The sequence below is a fragment of the Vicugna pacos genome, chromosome 9 (assembly GCF_048564905.1).
Source record: "Vicugna pacos chromosome 9, VicPac4, whole genome shotgun sequence".
In the NCBI taxonomy this organism is placed as follows: Eukaryota; Metazoa; Chordata; class Mammalia; order Artiodactyla; family Camelidae; genus Vicugna; species Vicugna pacos.
In genome coordinates, this window is record NC_132995.1 from 32,299,450 (window position 1) to 32,326,722 (window position 27,273).

Below are 27,273 nucleotides of genomic sequence, written 5' to 3' on the forward strand. Positions count from 1 at the left end.
AAACCGTAAAGCAGCCATTCAATGGAATACAATGAAGCCAGGAAAACTAACTCAGCAGTTCTACATTTCCTAGTGTTATATAGAACCTGCAAGATAACTTGTTCACTGAAAAAAAAGCAAAGTGTAGAAATGTGATTACAATGCTAACTTCTGTGTGGAAAAATCTAGATGTTTGTATCATGTGTAGATGTGAACTATGTCAAAGACCTGATCAATCTGGATATTTCTTAGTCTTCTACTTAACACCAGCACTAATTACAAGAAATTGGTAATGGCCACTTCTTGGGAGGGAAGGCGTAGCAAGGAGGGAGGTTTACTTTTCACCGCATTATCACTTGTGTACCTTTTGACTTTTGTACCATAGAACACGCATTATTTTTTTTAACAAAATTTTTAAAGTTTGGAATCTATTAAACTAACCCGACCAATTCTGAAGTTTCACATTATTTTTCTCATTCTATGATGGGAGATGGATAAGTAATAAACCCAAACTGGATAGCCTAAGTCTCAAGTTAACCTGTTTCAATACACAGTATTTCTACTATATTAAAATACTTAAGAAAAGTTCTTCGTATCTATAGCAGTGTAAAAAGAACTTTAAATAATTTTTTAAACCTCACCAAATGCCTTTATTTATTTATTTTTTTTTACTAGTTGACACAAAATAGAAACAAGTTTTGCTTGTCCCTGAGCAGCCTTAACAGAACAGGTCAGGTAGTAGTGACCAAAGGAACCCCTACTTAATCAGGCTTAAAGTAATTCCTTTTACTCTGAGGCCCTATGAGAAAACTCTCCTCTCTGTTCTACTGTTCTACTCTAGAAAACAGAAACTAAGTTATAAGATAGCTTGGCCTGAGGCGAGGAGAATGTTAACAAACAGCTTAGCCACATTTATCACTGTGTAACCCTGGAAGTATTTTTGATCCTGTAAAATGCTGGCCACCAATGGGGTATTATTTATGACCTTGTGATAAAATGTGCTTAACTACCAGGAACTGTTCCAAGGATATGATCAACATGGATAATACTTAGTCTCCTACTTAACACCAGCACTAACTATACCTCCCCACACCATTTATTAGTCTCCTCCTTTTAAGGACAATTGGAATGATACTTTCCTGCAGGCTCCCAGTGACAAGTATAAAATGCTAATAATGCAAAGATGCATACTCCCCTTTATTACATTGATGACTGCGTTCCTCTTTCCACACCATTAGGGAAATAAGTGAGATTGTGTATACAAAGCACACAGCACACACCTAGCAAGCAATCAAATGGCAGTCGCCTTCCCCCTCACTCTGAAGATTTTTCCTATATTTTTAAGTTGTTTATCTAGGCTTATATCCTATTATTTACAAGTTTAGTCTTTTTCTTCAGCTGTCCTAACATTTCTGGAGCTAACATTTTTCTCTAATCTTCTTTGGAATACTCATCTCAGAAAGGCCCAAACCCAGTATGTTACTTTCAGTCCTCAAGTTGTATAATTAAGTGAAGATGGACTCTTTTAAAGCAGAAGTCAGAAACTTTCTCCCTAATGGGCTATCAGATAGTAAATATTTTAGGCTCCAGTAGGCCACATGCTCCCTATCACATGCTCTTCCTTTTAAAAAATCTTTTTAAAAATGTAAAAACCATTATTAGCTGATAGGCCAAATAGGCCGGCACAGTTTGCCTATCCCTGCTCTCAATGGTCAGTATACTTTTACTCATTTTCGTTTTTGGTGACTTTTTCCCTTGACATTTCTATTTGAACTATTTTATTTGCATATAATTAAGTCAGAACCTTAAGACCTGTTTCATATTTCTTCATTGTACCATGTCCTGCTCTTACAATTTTAAAAGCAAATCCATTAAAAAAAAAAAGGAGAAAGTAATGAAACTAATGAGTAAGAATAAAGAAGTTGAAAAATCACAAACACCTAAACAATTCAAAACAATGACAGAATGGATCAAAAGGTACTTTAATGGAAATGACATCTGAACAATGTACATACAATAAGCCCAGAAATGAATGACAAAACAAAACCTAATCTGGAATGAAATCTTAGAATGAAAATTCTAGAAAGACATAAAGAAATAAGTGATCATGTCAAAACCTGGGTATCTGCTAGTGTAAGAACCCTGGAGCCTCCCCTCAAACCTGTTCTCGAAGTCTGTGCCAGAGGGCCAGCTGGGGAGATCTTCTTGACGGGGACTAGTCTTAGGTCACCACATCTCCTGGTTTCTTCCCATTCTACCTAAAGTCATCTTCCCCAATGCTGCTATAGGTCTTCCCTGAAAAAATATCATCTCATCATGACAGCCCCTCCTCTCCTCCACTCCCACTTAAACCCTAAGAACCATGAAATAATGTCCGTACTCCCTAGCAGCCCAGGCAAGGTTTACATAATCTGACCTTCACCCCATACCCCATCCTCTTCCTAATCAGTTTCTCAACCATTAACATGCCTAAAATCAACTAGGACATCAATAAAAATGAATGTATCATATTAATATCTATATTAATCTAAACTGTGCTCTGCAAAGGTAAGTTTTAGAGATTTCAAAATGCCAAATAATAGCTACCAGGATTTGCAAAATGACAGAAAGATCAGTTTTTCTTTTGTTTGGTTTTAAAAAAATTGAGTATTTAAAAAAATCTGAGTATCTCTGGGCAGAGCACAAAAAGGATCCATTTTGACAAAGGCCTCACCATATATTCACTTAATAATGCTATCCGTCAGGCCTCAGAGGAAAGCTTTTGAGACTGCAACTCCTACTTGGCTACTAAAGCAGAAACTTTAGTAATGAGTGATGAGGAAAATGCACACATGGAGAGTTTGAGGAAACAAGGAAGGCCACGATGAAAGTGAAAAACCAAAGAGGAAAGATGGAAGAAAAACAGTATGGAGGTCAACTGAGAAAGGAAAAAATCATCAACAGATAGGAAGAAACTGTAAACTTGCACAAGGCAAGACTTGATGAAAAAGCTGGGAAGAAAAGGAAATTTTCTTAAAAGTAATAATTTTCATAGAAAAATCAACAGGCTTTATGCAATGTTTTATGAAAAGGTGTTAACTTGGAATTTGAACATGAGTTTTGTAAAAAGAAACTCTGGGGGGGAATTATTACACAATACTAGTAGTTGTTATATAAATATAAATACTATAGTGGTTCCTTCTCAAAGGCTTATTTATATCTTATATTTAAAATATACATATATCAAAGACTACATGATAATCTCAATATTTGGCAAAAGCACTCTCCACATAAATTGTTTACCTGCCAACTGAAATGCAAAAATAGATTTTTAAGTCTGGGTTTAATAGAAATGAAACAAGAAATATAGGTTGAATTCTTTCCCTTCTCCCTTCTTCAGTACTGAAGGTTCAGCTTTACACAGCAGTGGAGAAATGAAACTTCACTTTTCACTGCCTTCTACTAATCTCTTCATCAGAAGGACCAAGAGACTTAATCCACAGCTACAGAGTTCATAAATCCCACTGCTTCCTGATGAAGCACAGTGGGATTAATTATAACAAATGAGTTGTATATCATTCTGTATACTTGGAATATTAATCTCAGTCATTTACAGCCGGTTCCCAACCCGAAAAGGGAACTTACAGGAGGAAATAAGACTCAAGACCCAAAACACAACAACAAAAAATTCAATGGACAGAATTCAGTCCTGGAGCAAACTCTTTCTGATCCCTGTGAAATTTCTATGAGGCACTCAAAGCCACGGGTGGAAGCGAATTTCTTTAGCTAAAATATTATTGATCTGCCCATCTGAAATTATCTAACACGTGAAACCAGCATCTATGCCTTGTAAATGCTGCTTATTTGCACTGGCGACAAACTGAAAACCTTGTCTTTAAACGGATCACTAGAAGGAGAAATTCTGAGTTAAAATGAAGAGCCACCTCTCCACTCCGAATATTTTGCTGCCTTCAGACATCAAAGGAAACCGTCATGAACCGTCAGGTAAAAACAGCAAAAAAGGAAGCACAGTTTGCATTTGTGTTTGTTTTACCCAGAGGGAACAATCACATACTAAAAGGCAAAAAAACCAAAACAAAAAGTTGTGGGAGACGGTCTCTCTCCAAACTAGAACCCAGATGCCTAAAATTCTCCTATGCTCAACATCTAAACTGTTTCTGCCCTCTCTTCGTTAGAAACCCGCTAACAACATTTCCGTGCTTCACCAAGTCCGAAAAGCCTTTCAACTTGCCTCCACAATTTAGTAAAACAGCTAGGGTTAGTAACGGCCTCGCTGGTCCTAGCCTCCCAGGTGAACCTGCTCTTTCAGGTCTTCTAGTTTTCTTCCCGGTGGTCCCTCAGCGACCCCAACTTTGCTCCCCATCTTTTAGTTCTACTCCCCCACCACCACCCCAGCCCCTAACCCTGCCCCCGGCGCCCGCGTCACCTCGCGCCCCGTGCCCCCCCCAACCCGGTCCCCACGTCCCTTTCTCAAGCCCTCAAAGTCGACCCTCCCCTTCGGCCGTCCCTCCTCACGACCCCACCCACCGCCCCCCAGCCCCTCGCCCGGTCCTTCGGCGGCGGGCTCGCGGGCGGGGCCCCGCCCCACCACCGGCCTCGCCTTCGGGGGTCCCGAGGGGAGGGGACCCCGACCCCAGCCACGCCCCCCACAGATAATGGGTGACATGGCGCCCCCCTCCCCCCACGTCCCGCTCCTCCTCGGCTGGCCGGGCAGCGTCGCTCACCCACACGAACAGGCTGTCCGAGAGCAGGTACTGGGCCACGTCGCGGGCACGGGGTCCCCCGGCGTTGGGCCGGACCAGCGCGGCCGGGTCTGGCTGCACCGGGGCCGTTACCGGCTCCGCCTCGGCGGGCCCTGGCCCGGGCCCTGCTTCGGGCTGGCTGAGAGCGCGGTAAGCGCTGACGATGGTGCCGAGGAGGGCCAGGCCGCTGAGGCCCGTGTAAGTGCGGAGGCTGGGCCACGGGAAGCGCTCGAGGAAGAGCAGCGGCATGGCGGCAGCGGCGGCCTCCAGCCCCCAGGCCTCCCCGCGCTGCGGCCGGGCCCCGGCTGCCTCGCGAACGGCGCCCACGGGCTCTGGCGTCGCTGCTGCCACCGCCGCCGCCGCCGCCGCCGTACCGGGCCAGGCCGGGCCGCTCCTGGCCGCTCGCGCCGCTCCGCCCCGCGCCGCTCCCGCTGCTGCCCCTGCCGGCGCGGAAGAGCCTCGGCGGGCTCGGGGCGGGCCGCCGCCCCCAGTAGGGTGCGGGCGGGACGGGGGCGGGGGCGCGGACTCCGTCCCCCGCCCCCAGAGGTCGCGCTGCCGCCTGGCCGGCGAAGGCCCCGGCTGCAGGCCCTGGGGCCCAGCACCCAGCATTATGCTCCGCCGACGCCCCAGCTCGGCCGGGCCCTCGGACGCACAGGACACCCGCCCGGGGCCGAGCCCAAGCGTCACTCAGGCCCGGCGGCGCTGGGCGCTGACGGGCGGTAGAGCCCTGGCTGTGTGGCCCGTCCGCGGGACGCGGGGACCCCCGCCACTGGGCGTCCAATCACTTGTCCCTTGTTTCCTTAACCTACCTTAAGCAGGTTACCCTGGAGCCCTGCTGTGGGCCTAGAAGCTTCCCAGGTGGCTGAAAGAGGAGATGGTGTTTAGGGAACAGTAGAGGCCCTGACACAAAAAATATTCATTAGTGGTCTTAAATTCCTCACAGATTAAGTTGTCTTAAGTTTCTGCTGTTTATTAGTAACCAACAGCAGAGTCTAAAATGAACCTGATTTAGCAGGAAATAAAATGTGTTCCCTCATACACCAGGTAGGAATGTATTTTGGAAGAGTCAGCTCCTCAAAAAGTTTAAACCTAACAGTGACCATTTGACCTAGCAGTTCCACTCCTAGGTATATACCCAAGAGAAATGAAAATGTACCTCTACAAAAGACGTGCACACAGATGTGGGTAGCAACATTTTTCTCAACGGCCAAAAGAAACAACCCTAATGTCCATCAAGTGATGAATAAAAAAATAAGGGCTATCCCTACAATGGAATAGTATTCAGCTGTGAAAGTGAATGAAGTACTGATACACGCTGCAACACAAACAAAACTTGAAAACATACTAAGTGAAAGCAGCCACACATTTAGCCACATAGTGTGATTCCATTTACATGAAATGTCCAGAATAGGCAAATACACATACACAGAAAGTAGATTAACTGTTGCTTAGGGAGGGCAGGGAACTGAGGCAAAAAAGCTAAACATTGATTTCTTTTTGAAATGATGAAAATGTTCTAAAATTGTGATTGTGGCACAACTCTGAATATACTAAAAATCAATTAAATATATACTTTAAATGAATGGTGAAATACATGAGTTATAGCCCAACAGGGTTGTCACACACACACCAAAAGAAGTGCTACCAAAAAAAGTGTTGCCTTGGGGGTTTTATTCCTCATTGTATCCCCCTGGCCTGTAATACTGCCAAGTGATACTCTGTTGTTCAATAAAGATTTGTTGAATCATATAAACTTTCAAAAGAAAAGGACTAAATTATCTTCAAGGTGTTTTATGCCTAATATTCTAATCCTAACTATTAATTAGAAAACAAATGATGGCTCAGCTCAAGGTTATTACTATACACTGTAATTTTTAGAAAAATCCTATTAAAGTGCCTGTGATGAAACACAAGTTTGGCTTTTAGTGGAACAGAAGATGAACATTTACACACACACACTTTTTTTATATGAGGTCTATATGATTAGACTTTCAGTTCCCTTTTGTTCTCTGGTTGCAGCCATTTGATTAAAATGCTAAACTTTTACTTTATTGGTAAAAAGGTTTATTATGAAAAACAGGTAGTAATTTTCCAAGAAACTGTTCTACTTTATCTGGGCGAGCCCCCATAATTTTTAAACCACCCTATCCGATTATTCAAATTCAGTCCTAGCCACAGCGTATCATGTACCAAACTTGTCCTGTCATCTTAAGAAAAGGGCTACTATTAATAGATCTGCCCCTATTAAGGTACAATACTCCACCAGCTTGAATTCAAAGTGCTATACTCTTCTTTAGATTTATATTCTGAAATAACCACTACTTTTTAAGTGTTAAAAAAAATTAGGCAACCTATTTTCTGGAATGACATTATGAAGCGGTTAACAGCAACTTTTAACTTTTGATTCTGACTACATAAAAACTATAAATTAATATTCAACTTTCAGAAGCTTCAAATTTTTGAAGATTCAATGTGAGAATAGGGACATTAACCCAACTATATTTAAGGTTATCTATTTGAATTTTAAAACATTTTAAAGGTTTGTGTCTGGACATTTTACTAGGATAATTAGTATTTGTTCTACCAACATTCTGTCCTCTCCTTCTCTAAGAAGGTAGGCCAGGCTTTTGCACATCCTTCCCTCAAGGACTTTTTTTGCAACGAGAGAACCCACCTGAAGTCAACCAATGCTTCTGGTTCTTTGTACTGCATCCTACATCATGAGAAGAGCTGGAAAGAAGACTCAGGGGAATGAATACTTAGTGTTCCCAGAAGGCTGGACTATAGGCATAGGGACCACCTACATTATTTGAGTCCCAAGGCCCAAGTGTGGCAGGAAGTCAACAGAACCAGAATTTAAGAAATTGGTCCAGCTTAGACAAGTAACCAAGAAGTCCATGATGGAGGCTAGAGGTCTCACCAACCCTACCTTCGTTTCAGAGCACTTTTTATGCTTTCTGGATTCTCACAACTTTGGGTAGGCCCCCTACTCCCAATAATGACTGAGACTGAATTTCCTGCCATCTTTGTGAGATGGTGGCTCTGATTTGGTTTGATCTAAAGGAAATCATTTCCGACAAACCAGAATTGTGAAGATTCACATCTAGGTACGTTATTACCATTTAAAAAGCATCTGAAATCCTTTTGTGCATGATCTCATTTGATTTTCATCATCCAGTGAGAAAGGCTGAGTAGTTTTGTTGTTGTTTAAAGATCTCAACAGCCCAGGAACTGAACTTCATTATCTAATCCAGTAGCCTTAAATGTGTGCCCATGTACTTCTGCTGGTGTTTTCATTAGCTGGACCAATGTGTTCCTTTTCTAAATCTAGCAAGAGGGGAAAAAATAACCAACTCATTTCATAGGGGAAAAATTAAGTTAATGGGAACATTTCAATCTTTAGTTTTTCTTTCATAATTTTTCATAGCTCTTTTGCCTGCTATAAAATACTCAGTAATAAAATTTTCAGAAGAACTTTTGCAATAACCTTATCAGGTTTTGTTCAACTTTTGTTCAGATATAGTCTCAAGGTTATGGTTTTATTACACATCTATCTCACGTTTTGGTAACTTTTAAGATGATGAAATTAAATTGCAAAATATTACATAAGTATCAGTGGTGTCACAGAACATCATGACCTCCAGCCATGTTTGATTAAAAAAACTAAAGTTAGCACTCTCTTTGGAAACTGAGTCCCCAGTGATACAAAACAGTTAACAAAATAGTATGGCAACTTCTAAATCCCAGTCTTCAGGTTCCAAATCCAATGACCCTTTCACATTGCAGGAAACTGAATCTGCCTAAGACCACTGCCAACACACAATGGAAGAATGCGAGGGGAGGGCAATGTGGCTGTCCCAGGTCTTCATGCCCTTGATATTATGCAAGTTGTCTATTACCTAATGTAATGGTCCCTGCCCAATGACACTGAAAAAGAATGGTGCAGGATTTCTAATGGCACACTAAGGTTAGTAGCCACACACACAATCACACAGAGTTATTCTAATTTTTTTATTGAAATGACAGTAAAATAAAAAAAGAACAGTGACCATTTTAATCAAACTTTTACTTTACAATATAAAAATATAACAAAAACTACAGTTTCTTTTATACATTTTTCTATAAGCTTAGTGCCAGAAAAATTCTCAAAGCCAAACAATAAATGACACTTGTACACTATGATGTGAACACAGTAACTGAAGTTTACAAGTTTTTAAATGCACTGATCCTTCCCTTAATAGAACATAACACATTTTACCAATTTAGCTCTAGTCCTACAATATATCCATTGCTAAAATACAAATTACACCTAAACTGGCTTAAACTAGACTTACTCAGGTTTTAGTCAGTTTTTTCACAAAAACAAGCTTGATAAATATAATACAAGCTACTACTAAAATGTGTTTCATGGCTCAAGTCAAATTACAGTATTATGTTTCTCCTCACATATTTAACACAACAAAGGCAAACTGCTTGAAATGAGTCCAGTTTAACCCAAATGAGTGATGTAAAACATATGGAATAATTATGGGAAATCAAATCTTATGCTTTTATAAGCTGACTTGTATTATAGTCAAAACCCACTAAGCCTTCTCTAACAATGCGACGTACAAAACTGCACACTCTCTAAAGCAGTCTTAGTGATGGGCACATGCTATTCCAAACACTACAAACTAGTGAAAACATCAAGTTTGAGAAATTCCAACGTGGGAAGCATTTCATCTCAAGTGATGAAGCAGGTACTTTAATAAAGTCATTAAAAATCTGAGAGCGTAAAGAGTCACAGAATTTAAGGGAGTCACATCTTTTAAGAAAGGGAATTTTAAGTTGATTGCTTGCTGGCCTGCTGAATTTAGAGGACCTCTACCTCTCACTTCTAACTAAGCATGGCAGAAAACAGACTAGCAAGTTTGGTTATATTTTATCCAAATAAAATGTTAATTTAATGGAACCCTTAAATTTAAAAAAAAACAAACCTGAACCATACAATGCTAATTACAAGGTAAGACAATACGTAAAAAATCTTTCGGATTTGCTATTAAAAGTACAAATTCATACAGAGAATTATCATAATGCTATTTTAAGTATTATCTACTCTTTAAAAAATCTCAAGTCTTCATTACATAGGGAAAAAAAAGAGCAAATTTCACTTTTCTTCAAAGGGATGTCAATCCTAAATATGATTTAAAACATTTGAGTAAAACTAGTTTTTTCCCCTCAACCTACTGAATATTTTCCAATGCCATTAAGTTTTATATAGAACATGCACTACTCAGATTACTCAGGGAAAGGAACATGGCATAGACTGTAATTATACAATGCAAAAGAGGGCTTTCATTTATAAACAAACCTGGAACATAGGAGGCATTCAAAAATACAAATCATTAATCAAGAGCTCATTTAAAAATTAGTCAGTATTTATTATGCAGAGAACTGGAATGCACAATTTAAGACTGTTTTTGGAGAAGTGTGGTAAGAACTTACACATCAAAAGAGCTTAGTGTTAAACAGTACCCTTGTACACTCTTCTAATGCTGTAGGAACACATCAGATTTGAACTCCCCTAGTTCTACTATTTTCATCAGGAAACCAAACGAGAGTATTGGGATACAACTATAACTGACCAGTTCAAAATCAGTTTTAAAAATTTGTTATGGATTTTACATTCAAAACCAGATCTCTTATATTCCAAAGTTAGTAACTCAGTCAACTTAGTGTTTTTCTCACCTAAGCCCCAGGGTATGGATGACTAACTGAAGCACTTAATATTGGGAAGTAATGATCAAAAAAGAATTTCTAGGTCAAAGCTTAAGTTACAAAAGGACACGAGTGGCCTCGAATCAGATGACTCTTCAACTCAAACACTCCTTACTGATAGCACTTTATAAATCACACCAAGAAAAAGTCCACCTCTCCCCAGCCTCGCCAGATGACAAGAGCTAACACACCTGAAAGTAGTCACAGCAGCTTTTCACTTGGATGCCGGAAGGAATCATGGAAGGTCAGCTGGATCGAGCCATCTCCATCTCTGCATTCCCTAATCTTGTACAACTCATCAGTGAGCCCACAATAAAATTACAGTAAGTTTGAAACATGCTAATATAAACTAGAGGGACAGGACTGTTAGCCCCTGAAGGAGAAGGACTATCCACAGAACTAGTGCCTTTTTCAAAGGAAACCACTGGTCATTTTTGGTCTGAGACTGGTGCTCACCTACTACTAAGTCACTACTTGATACACAACTGTGTGAAGGTTTGACAGGACCTCAACTAAATAAACTTGAATGTTTATAAATGTAATTGCTCAAGGTGCTCTTGGTCTACTTTTCTCAAGTCTGAGTATGGAAGAATATATGATGTTATCTTTCACATCACCCAATATTCAGAACAGCCCTGTGATCAGTACCATAAAGATGTACAAATAATCAAAAGTTCATTTCTGTCTATTAAAAACATAACTTTATCAATCTCTTTTAAGTAGCTGTATAAGATTTCCATTACTTAACCTACAGTCAACAGTTTGTAGTAAGGCATACACAATATACTTTGACCATTAAGCAATAACACAGCCAGTAAATCCCTTTGCTCTAAGATTTTTTTTATTCCCTCAAATTTGATCCTAATTTAGCAATGTTTTTAAAAGTTTTCAAAATTTGGTACTGTTCTCTTAGACTGACAAAATCTAATTCTGATTCAGTTCATTCCAAAATATTTTATGAAAAGGCTTTGTGTCACTGTTAAAACCAAATTCTCATCTCTATGGATACAACTTCACATTAATTGAAATAACTTTACAATCTAAGAGTTCAAAATATTAACAGACCCACTTTTAGAACCTTCCTTCACAAATCACCATTTTACCATAGCCCTAAGAATGTCTAAAACAATTTCACAACAGCACAAATAATGAATACCCCCATTATGTAGGGGGAAAAACTCTAAATGAGTACTGATCAGTCTCTTTTTATACCAATTCCCATGACTTTCCCTGACCCAGACAATTTTAATAGCTTCCCATATACTTAATTAAGGTCCATTGTTTGTGAACTAAGGTCTAGCTGTACTGGTATGAAATGTACCAGTCAGCAATATACTGGGAGTTCTGCTGTAATATAACTCATCATGAGTATAAAATTTGGTACAGGAATTGCACCTCAGACTCAAATCAAGAAACTCTAGTTCCCAGAAGATCCTCAGCACAAAGATCTATAATAGTCTTGGAGTATACCCCCAAGAGTGGTATCAGAGCAAGGGTCCCATAAACTTGACCTGCCATTGTCTCTTAATGTTCAGTGGCGGGAGAGGGTGGGGTAAGATCCTCACCTGTAAGAATTTCACAAATTTAATGTGAAACTAAAAAACAAAACAACAACAAAAAAACAAATAGAAAGAAGTCTACTTTCTTTAATGTTGTACAAAAAAAGTATGAGTAAAACCAAAAGTAAATTAAACATCATCACATTTGTTTATACCACAATTTAGTTTTCCATATTAACTTTACTATTCAAACAACAAAAAGTAGGTGGCAATTTTGGGACTGGGAAAGAGATAAAACCAAAAAAACCTTCCTAGCATGTTTATTCTACACTGTGTATAGCTGTGCTCACAGAGATGGTTTCTCTTTCTTCTCCGTTGCACAGGAATTCAGTTGTATATAAAATTGAACCTGAATTTTAAAAAGAATGATATCGTTATTAAATACAGTATTATTTACATAGGCTATATCTTAGTTGATAAAGAAATTTAGACATTTCAACCCTCCCTTGATATTTTGGGCATTTTCTACACTGAGACATCCTTTTCTTTCACCTGTCAGTCACATTATACATTATACATTAAATAAGTATTACTGAATATTTATAATTTAAAAAATTTTAAGAGTGTACATTTGATTAATAATCCACTTTCCTTGAAGGAAGGGAAAACTTTTACACCTATCTCATTGTATTCTGACCACTCAGCAAGTTCCTGACACCTGATAGGTAGTGTTTAAATAAATGAAAAATATGACTTTTTTCACATCCCGTACTTCAACTTGTAACCCATCAGCAGGCCAAAGCAGAGGAGCAAAAGATGAAGTCCGATTAGTGTGCCAAAATAGGAAGCCCGTTTTCATACTAAACAAGCTTTCATAGAAGGTCAAAACCACTACTGAAATTGTTCTTTAACTAACATTTATTAAGCACTTACCAGGTGCCTGACACCTATTCTAAGCACTTTATATGCATTATTTCACTTAGTCCTCACAATTCTATGAAGCTGGGACTATCATCCCCATTTACGGATGAATAAATAGGTATAATCGTTTGTCAGAGGTCACACTGCCAGGAAGCACTGAAAGTGGAATTCAAATCCAAACACTGACTGCAGAATCTGTATTCTTAACCATTATATTATTCTGCAATTCTTATCTATGATTGACTTAAGCTCCTCAACCAGTACAATTAAAAACAAAACAAAAACAAAAACTCCATGTAAAAATTAAGGACTTAATCCCACATGCCCCAATTTGAGCCTGAATAGATTTTCAGATGGAAAGAGAGTTATGTATTATACCAAGAGATTCAATTCTCCACGTTTTTATATATATACGTCCTCTCATATTTATTATATACTGCTGACTACTATTTGACCATCTCTTCTTTGAATGAAGACTTCACACTTGACTGTGGAGAATATCAGATTTGGGGAAGAACAGATGCACAATTACCAAAAGTCATGCTGCACCTTAGGGTCTAAGGATGCACAGTCATATTTAATCCTTGGCTTGCACAAGGCCTAAGGATCCATCTACTGTCTTTGTTTCCTTAAAGACCAAAATTTATGGACTATTCCTTCTCAAGTGGCTTGGATTATTTTAAATTGAGCAGTTTAGATGAATCAACCACAAAATGTCCATACCTGCTCAAAAGCTGAGGGAGACTAGAAATGATGGGTCCATATCCAGGCGCATTGTCATACAGTTCAAACAGTGGTGCAGCTACTAGCTTGTAATTTTTAGGAACTGCAAATAAGGCTAAAATAAAATAAAACGGTATTCATTTTCCATAATTTTTTATATAACCATTGCTTCCATTTCACCTGTAATCACCAATTTTACATTTGAGAAACTTTTGAGGAAAGAGGTATTTCTCATTAAAACAGGTTGGTTTTTCTTTTTTTTTTTTTAATTGAAGTACAGTCAATTACAATGTGTCAATTTCTGGTGTAAGAACAATGTCTCAGTCAGGCATACACATACGTATATTCTGGTTTTGTCTTTTAAGCAAAGTTCATAGCCACAGCTTTGAAACTGACTCTCTAAAGAGATCCTATTATTACCAACCAAGAGGACCTTATGAGTGATAGCCCTGGGAGGATGGGGAGAAGAGAAAATCTTTGAGCTTCCAATTTATTTTGAATTCTAATTTAAGAACATTATAAAGAATGGAATAATTATTTGTTAATATGCACAACAGGGCTAAAGATGGTATTAAAAAAATTCATCTGTCTCCTAAAATTTTCAGCTTATCACAATGTGAAAATCAATACCAGCAGCTAAACAGTTATTAAAAATACTATAAGCTGGTATTTTAGGCTCTAAATACTTACTCTTCCACCATAACATGGCTAGCACATCTAAGAAAAACTAGGTAATTCTATATAAAAATGGTATGCATTTTTAGTTTTATAATAAATATCAAAATATAAGGAACTTGGAGAAAACACAAATAAAGGTATCCTTGAAATTATGTTACAAAAGTTTTTAGATGGCTGCCTTCAAAAACAAAGTAACTTACCTTTCTCTTGAAGTTGAACCAAAAACAACTTCTTATGTTCCTTAGGTTTTGTAATATGTGCAGGAATATATGGATACTAAAATAACAAAACAGAATAATTTGTAGTTGCCAAGACATCTCTTATACCCACCATGTCTCTATTTCCCAACTTCTCCCCTTTCACACATTAAGCTCAAATATCGGCCCTTTAAGACCAAGTTCCTCATAACCCCATACAATTTTATTTTAACACGTATTCCATGGTCTTGCTTATTCCCCAATACAATATAAACTGCTGAGAAAAGCAAAATTCTTTCTAGTCTTCCCTTTACCAGGATCTGGTACCTAACAGATGTACAGACAAATGATTTAATAAATATAAAATATCAAGTAGTAAACCATTCAATCATTCAAGACAATTAAATGTGTAAAGACACAAGATTTACAGCTTGATAAATTTAAAACACAACGAAGTCTGATATTAGTGGAGTGTTTTTGATAAAAGTTGTCTTTTTAAAAATATATCATTACTAAGTTAAATTTTCTGGAATGCTGATGCAGACATGTTTACTATATTAAAAGTTTAAATACACCTCTTGAGGTATTTGGCAGAACATTCTACCCCACAACCACCATATGAGCACACTGGCTACATGCTGCAGAAATATCAGATGAGAAGTTTTTGCCAGCTAGACAAAGTCAAATTGCCTGGGAAAATGGAGAAAATATTTCGGAGAATTTAAAGGAATAAAGAGAATTAGAAAGGGGAGGCTGCTACCTGAGAAAGAATTTTAACACAGAGGACTTTGAAAGCCTAAGATAGAGACTTTTGTTCTACAGTTTGTATAGAATGAAAACCTCTCCTGCATCTCCCCATGACACATTCAGAAAAATCTATTTTTCTTTTTGAGTATTTGAGGGCAAGGGAATTAAAAAGTGCTGAAAATAGGCGTAACAGGAAAGGAGAATAAAAACAGAGGCTGCCAAAAGGAAGTATTATCACCTTTATTTTATGTAAAGAACTTGTGCAGGGAAGCTAAGTATCTTTCCCAAGAAGATACGGCTAAGCAGTGTTGCCAGGACTCAACTGAATCTATCCAACTCTAATCTAACTACAAATGCTGATGTTATTACCCACTGCGCTGCCCCAATGGCACCTAACCAGCATTCTGGTTAGAATAAGTATACACTAGAGGCATCCCTAGGGTATGAATCAAGACAGCTACCCCAGACTTTGGAGTTACCCTATACTATCATGAAAACCAGGTACACTGGCAGCAACAGAGAGATAGGTGAGAAGTAGCTTAAACAGCACAGGCTAAGAGAACTGTGGTTCACACACAACAAAAGTTCCCAAACCATGACCAAACCAGTGACCAGCATTACCCCAATATTCTTCTACTCAAGGCTGTATGTTCATTTTCGTGTAAACCCTTCTCCCATTTCTCCTCTTTTTAAGCCAACTGCACTTTATATAAGAAGAACAAGAAGATGGTGTCGTGCTCTTTTCCCACCTCACCAATACTCCAAGTTTACTAAACAAACACACAACCCTTATGTTGTATCTTATACTATCAGAGACAACCTTAGGGTTCAGTGAATTAAGAGAACTGTCCTAGAACCATGGTAAGGGATATGAATGAGGGTATTCAGAAAGCAGCCTGGAAAACATTGCTATTATTAAGAGTATTTTCCAGTTAGGTTATGGAATGTTCAAGAAAGCAAAAAAAGTTCAAAATAATTGTTCTACGTATTTTTGGATCAGGAACTTCACTATTTCCAGATGCAATTATACTTTCTCAAAGCCTGGGCAGTTCTCCAGGAGTGAGCACCAGCACCAGCTTCCACAGCACCTCTTCTTCCTATCCCTCAGCTACACTGGTCAGAAGACGACAGACAGAACAATCTTTTGCCTGACTGATATTTTGTCCAATCTGTCACCTGGAACAGCATGTCATGCAAAGAAGCTATCAAACTCATACATCCAACTTACAAAGGCTCCCATTAGTCAAAAATAGGAAACACTGCACATCAGTAACATTATCCATCATTACAATGGATTAAAACACATCAAATATATTTAAATCCATGAGGTCAAATACCACTTTAAAGAGTCACTGAAACAGACACTTTTTGTGCTTCTCATCCCACCTCAGATTTCAGGGAGGCTGTGCTTCAAAGTGTCAGAAAGCTCCCTTGCTGCTGCCACTGTCCCACTCTTGCTTTTCAGCCTCAGAGGATTCCCAAAGCCCTGGATATTCTCTCAACCAGTGTTCAGCTTCAACATCAAAGTGCAAGAGTTTTACAACTCTCATCCAATGGGGGACAGAAGTCCCTGGCCTTCCATTCTTCCAATGGACAACTCTGAGGTGCATTCCACATGGTTCCCCACAGTCCTTAGCAAGACTAATCCAGTTACCCACAGCTGTAATAAGATCAATTATGTACAACAGACTTCTGCTGTTTCTGGTCTCCCTTGCCCGGTACTCTGCTGCTTCCTGGGATCACCTCCCAAACAATCTGCACCCAAGTCTTTGTCTTATTCTCCCTTTTGAGTAAAGTCAAGCCTTTGGCGGATGCTAAGAAATTAACTCATTCTTCTGACAACTGGTAAGTGGAGGAAAAGAAGCATATATTCTTTCCTACACAAACTATACCTCAGGGTACACAAATAGTTGGTAAGTTTCTCTTTACCTAAGTATCACAATTCTGATGAATTAATAGATCTAGGAAAACTATTATCCATGAGCTGCTAACATTACAAAAAGAGACAACCAGATATTATAAAATTCCTGATGGAAGTACACCATACTACCCATGCCAGCCAGACGCCAAGATGACTCACAACCCTGTCTCCTGGTATCTGCACCTTTGTGTAGTCCCTTCCCACAATGTACTATGTTGGTTTGTGTGACCAATAGCAGACTGCAAAAATGACACGTCACTGCCAAGGTTAGGTTGTAACAGACTGCAGCTTCCTACTTGGGCACGGTCTCTATCTCTTAGATCACAGGCTCTGGGTGGAGCCAGCTGTCTCAATGGGAGTTGTTGAAGGCGATGCTCCCATGGCAAGTGAGGGAGGCCCTCGATCAACAGCCAGCAAGAAACTGAACCTTCAGTCCAACAGCCCAGAAGGAACTGAGAGGTCTGCTAACAAATATACGTGTGAGCTTGGGATCGGGTAATTCAGCTTCAGACTACCCTGGAGATAATGCAATCCAGCCGAGAACTTGACCATAACTTCATGAGCCAGAACCACTCAGCTAAGCAGCTCCCAGAGGCCTTACCCTGAGAAACTAGGATAATAAAGGTCTGTTGTTTTAGGCTGCTAATTTTTGGGGACATATATGATACAGCAATAGATAAATAATATACATACGTATGTCAAGCCATGTACCTGTTTCCCCCCAAAATTGAGTCCAAATCCAATTTCTTGATCTAACTACCAATTTATAAAGAGCTACGTGTTCTATAACAGGGGGATGCAATCAGTGATGAAAACACTAAAGATTTTAAGTGATCTGTTTTCATTAACAAATAAATTATAAGGAAAAAAAGACAAGGAGCCAATCTATAGATGTAAAAGAGACTTAAGAACTATCCTAATTCAAACAAATTACAAAAGTAAGATAAAAATAAAACTCAAAGCTATGTGAATAGTGACTACGTATATAACGACTGTGAATTTTTTTGTTTTTAGATAATGGTAGTATTGTGGTTATGTTTTCAGAAAGATCCTTACCTTTTAAAGATACATAATAAAATATTTACAATTGAAATTGTATCTAGGATCTGCTTCAAAACAACTGAAGATGGGAACAGCGGGAACAAGGCAGCGGGGGGGACAGGACTGACGACGTGTGACCACGAGTGCTAACTGCTGAAGGCAGATGAGAGGTAATGGTATTTACTTACGTTTATTATTCAACTTTAGTATATTTTGAAATTTTCCTTTAAAAGAAAAAATGCTTGGCTTTTTAATTTTTTATTTAAATTAAGTAGGCGGAAGAGGAAATTTCAAGTCAAATTCTACTATCTTTTTAAATGGCTGGAATTAAATCTCTTTCCTATGTCCCCCAGTATTTGCCCAGCAAATATAATGAACACTGACCTGAGGAGGTTCAAAATTTGGTCTCCACCAGTTACCAATGCAGTCATCAATGACCCAGTCTTGCAGGACTCCATCTTGACGACCCAGTATCTGTCAAAAAGAAGCAATACAGCCAGTAAACAACCAAATACACATACCCACGAATATCCTTCTTCAGTGAAGAAAATATTTTTGTCAGCACTCCTATTGGAGACCAATGGCTATTATACCTCCTATATGGATTTCCTCTCTATAATTTACTATTTATTATCTGTGTCACTCTGCCCAAGACATACACTATTAGTTCAAAACTGGCAATCTGGCATCAACACAATCATGGAGGGCCAACACATCTGTTGTTATACCCAGGCTATGCATGGAAAACCAAAGGTGACCAATTACCTACATCAGCCAATGGCATACAATAGTTTTTTATCAGACTCAACTATAGCTTCTGTAACCAAGTTACAGAGGTGTGCAAAACTCACAATTTTCATTTTTATAAATCTGTATCGCATAAAATTAAACATATTTTAATCAAAGCTATACTCTATAAATTTTAGTTGGTCAAAAATGGTCCTATAAAGTTCATCATGAGAAACAGAAGTTTCCTGTCCCACTTCACAATTCCCACTGGCTATAACTTTCAACTCTTAGCTATTTTCCCATCAGATATTTGCCTCTATTTTTAAAAGCATTCTTCCTACTTCTATTTTATTTTATTTTGGGGGGGGTGTTTAGGTTTTATTTACTTATTTTTAGAGGAGGTACTAGGGATGGAACCCAGGACACTGTGTCTTCTTGCTTTTAAATAACTGATTATCCCCATTAGATTTATAGCAAAGTTGAAAAGATGGTACAAAGACTTCCCATATCCCATACCCAGTTTTCCCTATTAACATCTTACACAAGGATGGCACATTTTTCACAATTAATGAACCAATACTGATGCCTTATTATTAACTGAAGTCCCTACTTTAATCATATATCCTTGGTTTTTTCCTAATGTCTTTTTTTCAGTTCCAGAATTCCATCTAGGATATCACATTCCATTTGTCATTTCTCCTTAGGCTCCTCTAGACTGTGGCAGTTCCTCAGACTTTCCTTATTTTTGATAATCTTGACAATTTTGAAGAGTACTAGTTAGGTTTTTTGCAGAATGTCCCTCAGTTAGACTGGGATTATGGATTTCGGGGAATTTGGGAAGGAAAATTATAGAGGTAAAGTTTCATTCTCTTCACTTCACTGCACAGATATATTCTAGCAACATGATTTATCACTGATTTTAACCTTGATCACGTGACTGAGGAAGTATTTGTCAGGTCACTGTAGTTAATTTGTAACATTTCTTTTATGACCATTTCCTGACTGCTTTTCATTTTTAAAAACTTTACAAAACCAATTAACACCCTCTACCGTGGATGAGAATTTAGATCTTAAAACTGCATGCCCCGCTCATACCTTCTCTTCTACCATGTTCCCATTATCAGTACTTAAGTCAATTTTCAGTAAATTAGTATGACTAGGTGAATCAGATACAATATTTAGTAAACTATAATTACATTTCCCTATTTGTACAACTATCCTTTTTTGGAGAGGTAATAACTGTTACATTTCATTTGCTATCACTAATTCATTCCCACATTCTCCACAAGAGCTTAAATTTCTTCTCAGTTCAAGTATAAATTATTCTATCAATTTCATTTTTCCTAAGAAATATTTTTCTATCACCCTGCTCCAATCTGTAGACGCTTTTAGCCCTGCTGGGGTCCCAGGGCTTCCCTTGGTCTCTCTCCTGTGTCGTTAGACCCTCTCTATATTCTGAACCCTGTATCTTTTTAGTTTATTCTTTCACTTTGGTGGTGAACATCCTCTAGTAGCTTCCTGAGAAAAGGTACAAGAGATGTCACATATTTGGAAACTCTGTATGCCTGGAAATAACTTTATTTTACCTGCATACTTGATTTATAGTTTGATTAGACAGAAAAGTCTAGGATACAAATCATGTACTCCTAGATTTATGAAGGCTCCATGATTAGCTTCCAGTATTATTTCTGGGATTGTTGAAGCCATTTCTGATTTTGATGCTTTTTATTTAACCCATGTCTATCTCCCCATTCCTCCTCCCCAACTTTAGAAGCGTTTAGAATTTTCTCTTTATCCTTATTACGTCAAATTTCATGATACGCCTCTTCATGAATCTTGTAACATTCATTAGAGAGGGCATGCCTGCAGGTCTTTTCAAACTGAAAACTGATGATTAAGTTTGGGAAATTTTCTTGAATTATTGCTTTGCTAACTCCTTTCCTTCTGTTCTATTTATCTGCAGTTTATATTGGCCCTTCTATAACAATGCAGTAATTTTACCTTTTCTTACCTATGTTCTATCTTTTTGTTCTACTTTCTAGTAGGTTAACTCAACTGAATCTTTTAAACTCTCTACTGAATTTTTCATTCTGCCTTTTTTTTTAATTTAAATACTTATGAGTTCTCTTTTGTTGGCTAGACAGTTCTTTTCAAAGGGCACTGTTCTACAGATGCAAAATCTCCTTTTATCACATCAAGAATATTAATCATAATTCTGTTGATCACTGAATTTTCTGTTTCTGTCGAGTTCACTTTGCTTTTGATCTCTTTCCTGTTAAGAAGCTTTCTCCAAAAGCCTGGTAATACTTGGTTATCTGCTCACAATTCAGGGTAAAAAAATAAGATACTTAATTCCCATCTCAGTGTGCATGAGAGATAGGACTACAATGTTTCTTTGGGAAGATTCCCAAACACCATCTATCATCTAGAGTATTTTTTGGAACTGATCACTTTCTCCAGAAACAAACCTCCAACCTTCAGCCTGGGGTATGTAAAACCAGTTGTTAACACTATCAGCCTTGTAGGAGAAGTCTTGAAGTCTCACCATTCAGTATGTAAACTTTTTCACTCATCCTCCCCACCTTCTCAACTTTTTGATTGCTTAGCATTTTCTGATTCAGTTCTCTACAGAGAATCACCAGCCAGTCTTTGCCTAAACGTACAGAGTTGGGGAAGACAATGTAGGTATATAAATACATCCCATACAGACTGTCAGTCAATTCAATTTTCAGTCCAGGCATGCCCCCACTTTCATAGGTACCAATTCCTTAGCCTTTTTGTTGTTCTGCAATGCTGTGTCTTGGACTGCCCTCACGCTGGGCTGAGGTTTCTGCTAAGTCAGTTACAATTTGCTCACCGGCTTTCCAGCTTCTAAAAAATTTTTCTTGCTACTGTCTCATTTTGCACTCCCTCAATCCTACTGGATTTATATCTTTTTAATCTCCTTTATTGCCTCTTGGTGGAATCTTGAGAAAAAGCTGAGATAAGCAGGTAGATTCCATCTACCATATGTAAATGTAAGTCCAAACACAGCACAGTATCTAAGAGTTGCAGTCCATTTAAAAACACTAGAAAGACAAATCAATAGGTTAAAGTGGTATAATTACAGGTGATTTTTGTCTCTCCTTCTGCTTTCTGTATTTGCCAAGGTTTTTGCACAGAACATACATTAGTTTTGTAATTAAGGGGTAGATTACATGCTAAAAAAGAAAAACATTTAATAATGAAAACAACCTACAATCTCAAAAACTTTCAGCATCTATGCATTTGGCCCCATTGCTTTAAAGGTAGACATTAGAATGACTTCTAAAAAGTAGCACATCTTGGAAAAAGCCTAAAAAATACGTGCAAAAATGAAAATAGGTATATAAAAGAAATCATTGTCTTGTCAAAATTCTATTAGTGCCTACTCTGGAACAAAACTACCTGCATTCAAAAGTCCAGCTTCATGACATACTAGCAATATAACATCAAGCAAGTTATCGATCTCCCTGTGTCCTAGAGATTTACAATAGTACCTACTTCTTAGTGTTGTTGTGGTGATTAAAAGAGTTACCGCATGTAAAGCACTTAGTTAGAACAAAGCTTAGCAGTCAGTACTCAGGAAATGTTGTTTTATTAACCATTATTGCTACATCAAAATTTCAATGAAAAGGAATGTTAAGATGATGTGTTAAGTTCAACCTGCAGAAAATAAACACTCTGAGTTTTAAGTTTTATGTGTTGAAAACCAAATATTTAAAATAAACTCATCCTTTTCACAAAACATAAAAAGGCCTAATTATGCATTAAGTTGATGGTATTTAGATGAGCATTAATAAAATCGTCCAAGTGGTTAAACAGAAAAATACCTCTGTCATTAAGCGTTTTAGTCCTTCAACTTCATCTTCTCCAGGGTTAAGTTCACCACCAGGTCTGCATAAAGGTTAAGAATTTCAGCTTTCAACTTAATACAATTTGGGGATAACAGGAAGAACAAAATAATACCATTTCTATCAAGTAACTGCATAATACACATTTCAGTGTCACATGATACGGCAATCAAAGCAAACAAATGTCAAATGAAGGGGAAAGAATGTGCTAGAAAGTTTAATTCATAATGTCTATTCAACAGACTAACAGTACACAAACCCTAGTTTTAAACAAACAAAATATGTACCACAACATAAACATCACATAATTGCTGGAAACTAGTACATCCCAATCTCTTCTCTCTGTAAGCTATCTGGTGATAATGGAGTCTAGAAACGTCCAGAGAGCCGTGTACCCACATTCTCTAGATCTGAAGAGTGGGGCATTTTTCAAAAACTACAATCTAAATATTTGAGAACTCTTTTTGGTACAATCTTATGAAACAGTTGTGGATTAAATGTGTACTGAGAGATTTAAAAATGAGAAAACCAAACAATTATCTACAAAATGTAAGCCATTCTAAGACCAGGAAACACTATTTACCCTAAGAAAGAGGTAAAATCAATTGTTCTTAGTAATGCTACAATGACATCTAGAAATTGAACTTGGACTCATTTGTTTCACATGGCTTCTATCAAGCGTAGTCATTAACATTAACAATACATAGAAACGTGCAGATTTCTAGTTAGGCAATAAATGAGTACTGCACTGGAGAAAAAAATGTGATTTTCTCTTTCTAAAGACTCCATTAACAGTAATGGTTGTTGAGATAAATGACTTAGGGCTAAAATTATATTCCAAAGCTGCATAAAAGAGCAATCCTATTAAAAGCTATCTTACTGTTAATTTCCAATGAACTTACAATTTGAAGAAAGTTGTTCCCAGCTGTAGCAGTAACACATGGGGTAGTCGGTGCTCATGGACAATCAGAACCCCTTCTACAGTCCTTCTCATGCCAATTTTATCAAATTCCTCCCTCATACGCTGAAATCTGGCTGCAACAGAGCTGTCCTTCTCATAGAGGGGCTCTTTTGTACCAAAAGTATAATTGGTAAGAGGGTACCTGGGATCCAAAGACAAACATCCAATATGAGAACTACAAACCATCATTTACCAGGTCAGATACCAATCACAGATAAGAAACCACAGTAAAATGTGCATGTATTGCACTCGGAGACATAGGATTTGTCCAAAGTTAAGTTAGTTAATCAGACAGCAAAGATCAGAATTTAACTCTGCACTTTAAAGCCAGAGCTTCCATTAGATCAAGCTGCTACTTCATACTTGAACTTTCAAGCACAGATAACACTATTCTTATGGTCCTTAAATGCTTAGAGGAGTGGCTATCTGAATAATCCTCTGGTTTTAGATCATGGATGCTATACTAACATTGTCAACCTGGCTAATATGTCCCTGGGTTTCTCTACTAATCTAATCATAAGCTCTATTAATTATGAGCTCTAATGGCCAATATCTCTTTTTCTACAAGCTCAGCCACCACTTTCCATCATCTCTCCAGTTATTTTCTATTTCTCCCAGTCAACTATCTTCAGACTTTTCCAGTACCTTCCCTCTTCAGATGAACTCTTCTTTTCCATCTAGATTTTTCAGCCTTCTGTATTTATTCTATTCAGTATCCTTATTCTTCCCTTCTCATTTGAATCTTCTGTCCACGAGATGTAATCTTAAATATTCTCCTTTATCAAGAATTCAAAATATAGCTATAAAAGACAGTCATCGTCTTGCCTAGTAATGATTAAATTTTTCATTAAAGATAGTTTAAAAACCCGTATTCATATTTCATCACAAGTACTACCTTGTAACCCCTCAATCAAAAGCCTTCCAGTAAGAAGCCTTTAAGAATGCTTTGGCCACACCTGCCCTATCCCCAAGGTATCTATTCTACCAAAATGCCTTGCATTAAAGTCAACTACATAACTAATGCACTTAGCTATTCCTAAAAGGGGAACAAATCAAGGTTTCCAGAACTTCAAAACTTATTTTAATTCCAGAAGCCAAATTCTAGGCATAAGTGAAACAGCTCTATAATAACTAAAATGAGCTATTTCTAGGATGCTTTAAAGATTTTAAGAACTTCTCCCAGTAGACCCAATGCTAAATCTAACATCTTCATCATTAGTAGCAACAATCACACATGCAGTGTGCACCGCAGATTTTTAAATAAAATGCTTTATACATGTATTAACATTTAGTTCTCACAACCTGAGTGAGAAAAATTAAAGATAGCTTTAACACATCTCTACCAGAAAAGTCAGCTCTCACATCAATAGAGATGCCATCAAAATCAAATGTTAAGAATTTTCAGCTGTGAAATCAAGTTCAAACACATCTGTATCATTTCCATCAGAGTGTGAGCTTTGCAAAGCAGGGACTGCACCTTACTTCCTCACCACTCTATACCCAGCATTATGCCTGGTGCCTGCTACAAAGTTAGCATTCATGCAACTAATGAAATATATTGGAGGGGAGAGAGCCTGTTTTCCATTTAGACCATTACTCATCCAGGTGAACTAAGTGCACAACACAATTATTTCTGAATACTGTATTTATATAGGAGTTAAAATACTACAACACCATTAATCCATAACTTTACTGGAGCCAAGATGAAAACATGTTCACCAAGTTAGTTCTACATAATGGCTTGATGCAAATTGATCCAGTAATCAAGGTAAATCAAGGAAAAACTGTCAGTTCTAGCTTTAATTACCACTGAAAGTAATCCAGAGGTTGTGCTTTCCCATTTTTTAAAAGAGCATAAAAGAGTATTTGCCTTTTCCATTTCATGGGGAAACTATGAGGATTTTTAAAAATATGTGATATGAAATTAAAACGCTATTATGTTAATGTAATGGCTAGAGATATCAATTTGCATACATGTAACTATCTATTAAATAAATTCCAGATTTCCTAAATCCAACATTTTTATTATCTGTATTTCCAAGCTGGCACCTGAATTGTCAAATAAGATAATTATCTTTTCAATTTCAAATTGCTTTTGAGGAGGAAAAGTTCATTTATTTGAATACAAAACAGAGAAACACCTAAAGTGTCCTACCAAAACACCAGTATCACTAAATCCTTGCACCTTTTAAACACCGACCGGCATAAGCTGGCCACTTTCCTCCATTAGGGTCAGCATCACGGTGGCTCACAAACTTTCAGAAATGATCTCTTTAAAAAAAGACCATACTAACAATTTCTTGAGCAAGGCACAGTCCAATGTCAATTCTCTGCCACAGCGAGACTACTTTCGAGAGTGGATTCGAAATGCAATGGCTTGAAGAGGTTAATCAGAAAGATGCTGAAAATAAAACGCGGTCAACAATAGGTTCTCTGGAGCTACATTTTGGTCCCCTCCACGGTCTGAAAGCCCAGCCACAAGGAAAGCCTCAGCACCTTCCCAAGTTGGGGCCTTCAGTGTGCTTGGATGCTGTAGCTGCGGCAGAGAAGACATGTGTATGCAAAGGGCAACCCAGACAGCCCTGAGAAGATAAATAAAATGTGGTGTACTCAGGAACTGAAAAGCAATAAAGCAATAGAAGAAAAATCTACTAAACCTGCGCATTACAGTTAAGATTTCAAAAGCTTACTATTGGTGCAAAGGGAAAACCGCAAAAACGATGCTACGTTATACCACTTATACTAAATAAAAACACACAAAACAATACCATATATGCGACGTAAAAGCATAATTACTGGACCGAAAGGATAAAAACCACGGTCTTCGGTTAGTTACCTCTGGAGAGGTGGGGAAAGAATGAGTTCAAAGCAAATGGGTTTTTCCTACAATAACTTAATACAGAGACAGGGGAATACACCTTCTTTCCAGAAAAGGGGAAAGGGAAACCCTCTCAAGTAGGACTCCAACACCATGGCTCTGCAGGTCGAGGAAGGGGCGTGAGAGAGCTAGAAGACGCGCCCCCGAGAGCAGGAGTGGGGGCGGTGGGGAGGCGCGGGGTCCACCGGAAGAAGACTGGAGTCTTTCGGAGCGCTCACGAGGAAGGGGATGCCCAGTAGATAGCGCGCGAAGGCCACGCCGCACTTACAGGTTGATGGTACGCTCCAGGGTGAGGGGCTTGGTCTGCTGGATGTACTTGTTGCCGAATTGGTTGACCCCCCGGGGCCAACCAGTCTGCGAACGATTGGGCGGCACCACGGACATGCTGGCGAGCTCCGGCGCTAGCTGCGAGTGGAAAGGGGAAGGCAGGGAGACTTTCCCTGTGCCGGCAGCGGTTATCTACGTCCCACTCAGCAGCCGCCGCCCGCCATTAAGATGAGAGCGCAAGAGGAGGCGTACGCACGCCGGAAATGCATCTTGACCCTCTGGCGGCAGGAAGTAGAGAGGCGGTGGCAGGGCACCATCGGACCAATCGCTGCTGAGATAGTTGCAATATATGGAGCTTCGA

The 27,273-nt window shown here is 38.5% G+C and overlaps 2 protein-coding genes across 2 annotated transcripts in view; both read right to left on the reverse strand.

The window, feature by feature from the left end:
• Nucleotides 1–5,223, reverse strand: part of AMFR (autocrine motility factor receptor) — a 37,811-nt gene extending 32,588 nt beyond the window's left edge. Inside the window, exon 1 of the mRNA XM_072967399.1 lies at nt 4,704–5,223. Within this exon, the coding sequence (XP_072823500.1) occupies nt 4,704–4,970 (267 nt within the window). The 5' untranslated portion in view covers nt 4,971–5,223. The remainder of the gene's footprint in view (nt 1–4,703) is intronic.
• A 6,879-nt stretch (nt 5,224–12,102) lies between these two features.
• Nucleotides 12,103–27,174, reverse strand: NUDT21 (nudix hydrolase 21). The gene is made up of 7 exons (XM_006214539.4): nt 26,914–27,174; nt 23,709–23,909; nt 22,786–22,849; nt 18,590–18,679; nt 14,500–14,575; nt 13,622–13,736; nt 12,103–12,386 (listed from the first exon to the last, which is right to left on the reverse strand). Exons 1-7 carry the CDS (start codon nt 27,027–27,029, stop codon nt 12,365–12,367), a joined length of 684 nt encoding a protein of 227 aa, XP_006214601.1. The 5' UTR covers nt 27,030–27,174; the 3' UTR covers nt 12,103–12,364.
• Nucleotides 27,175–27,273: the final 99 nt, after the last annotated feature.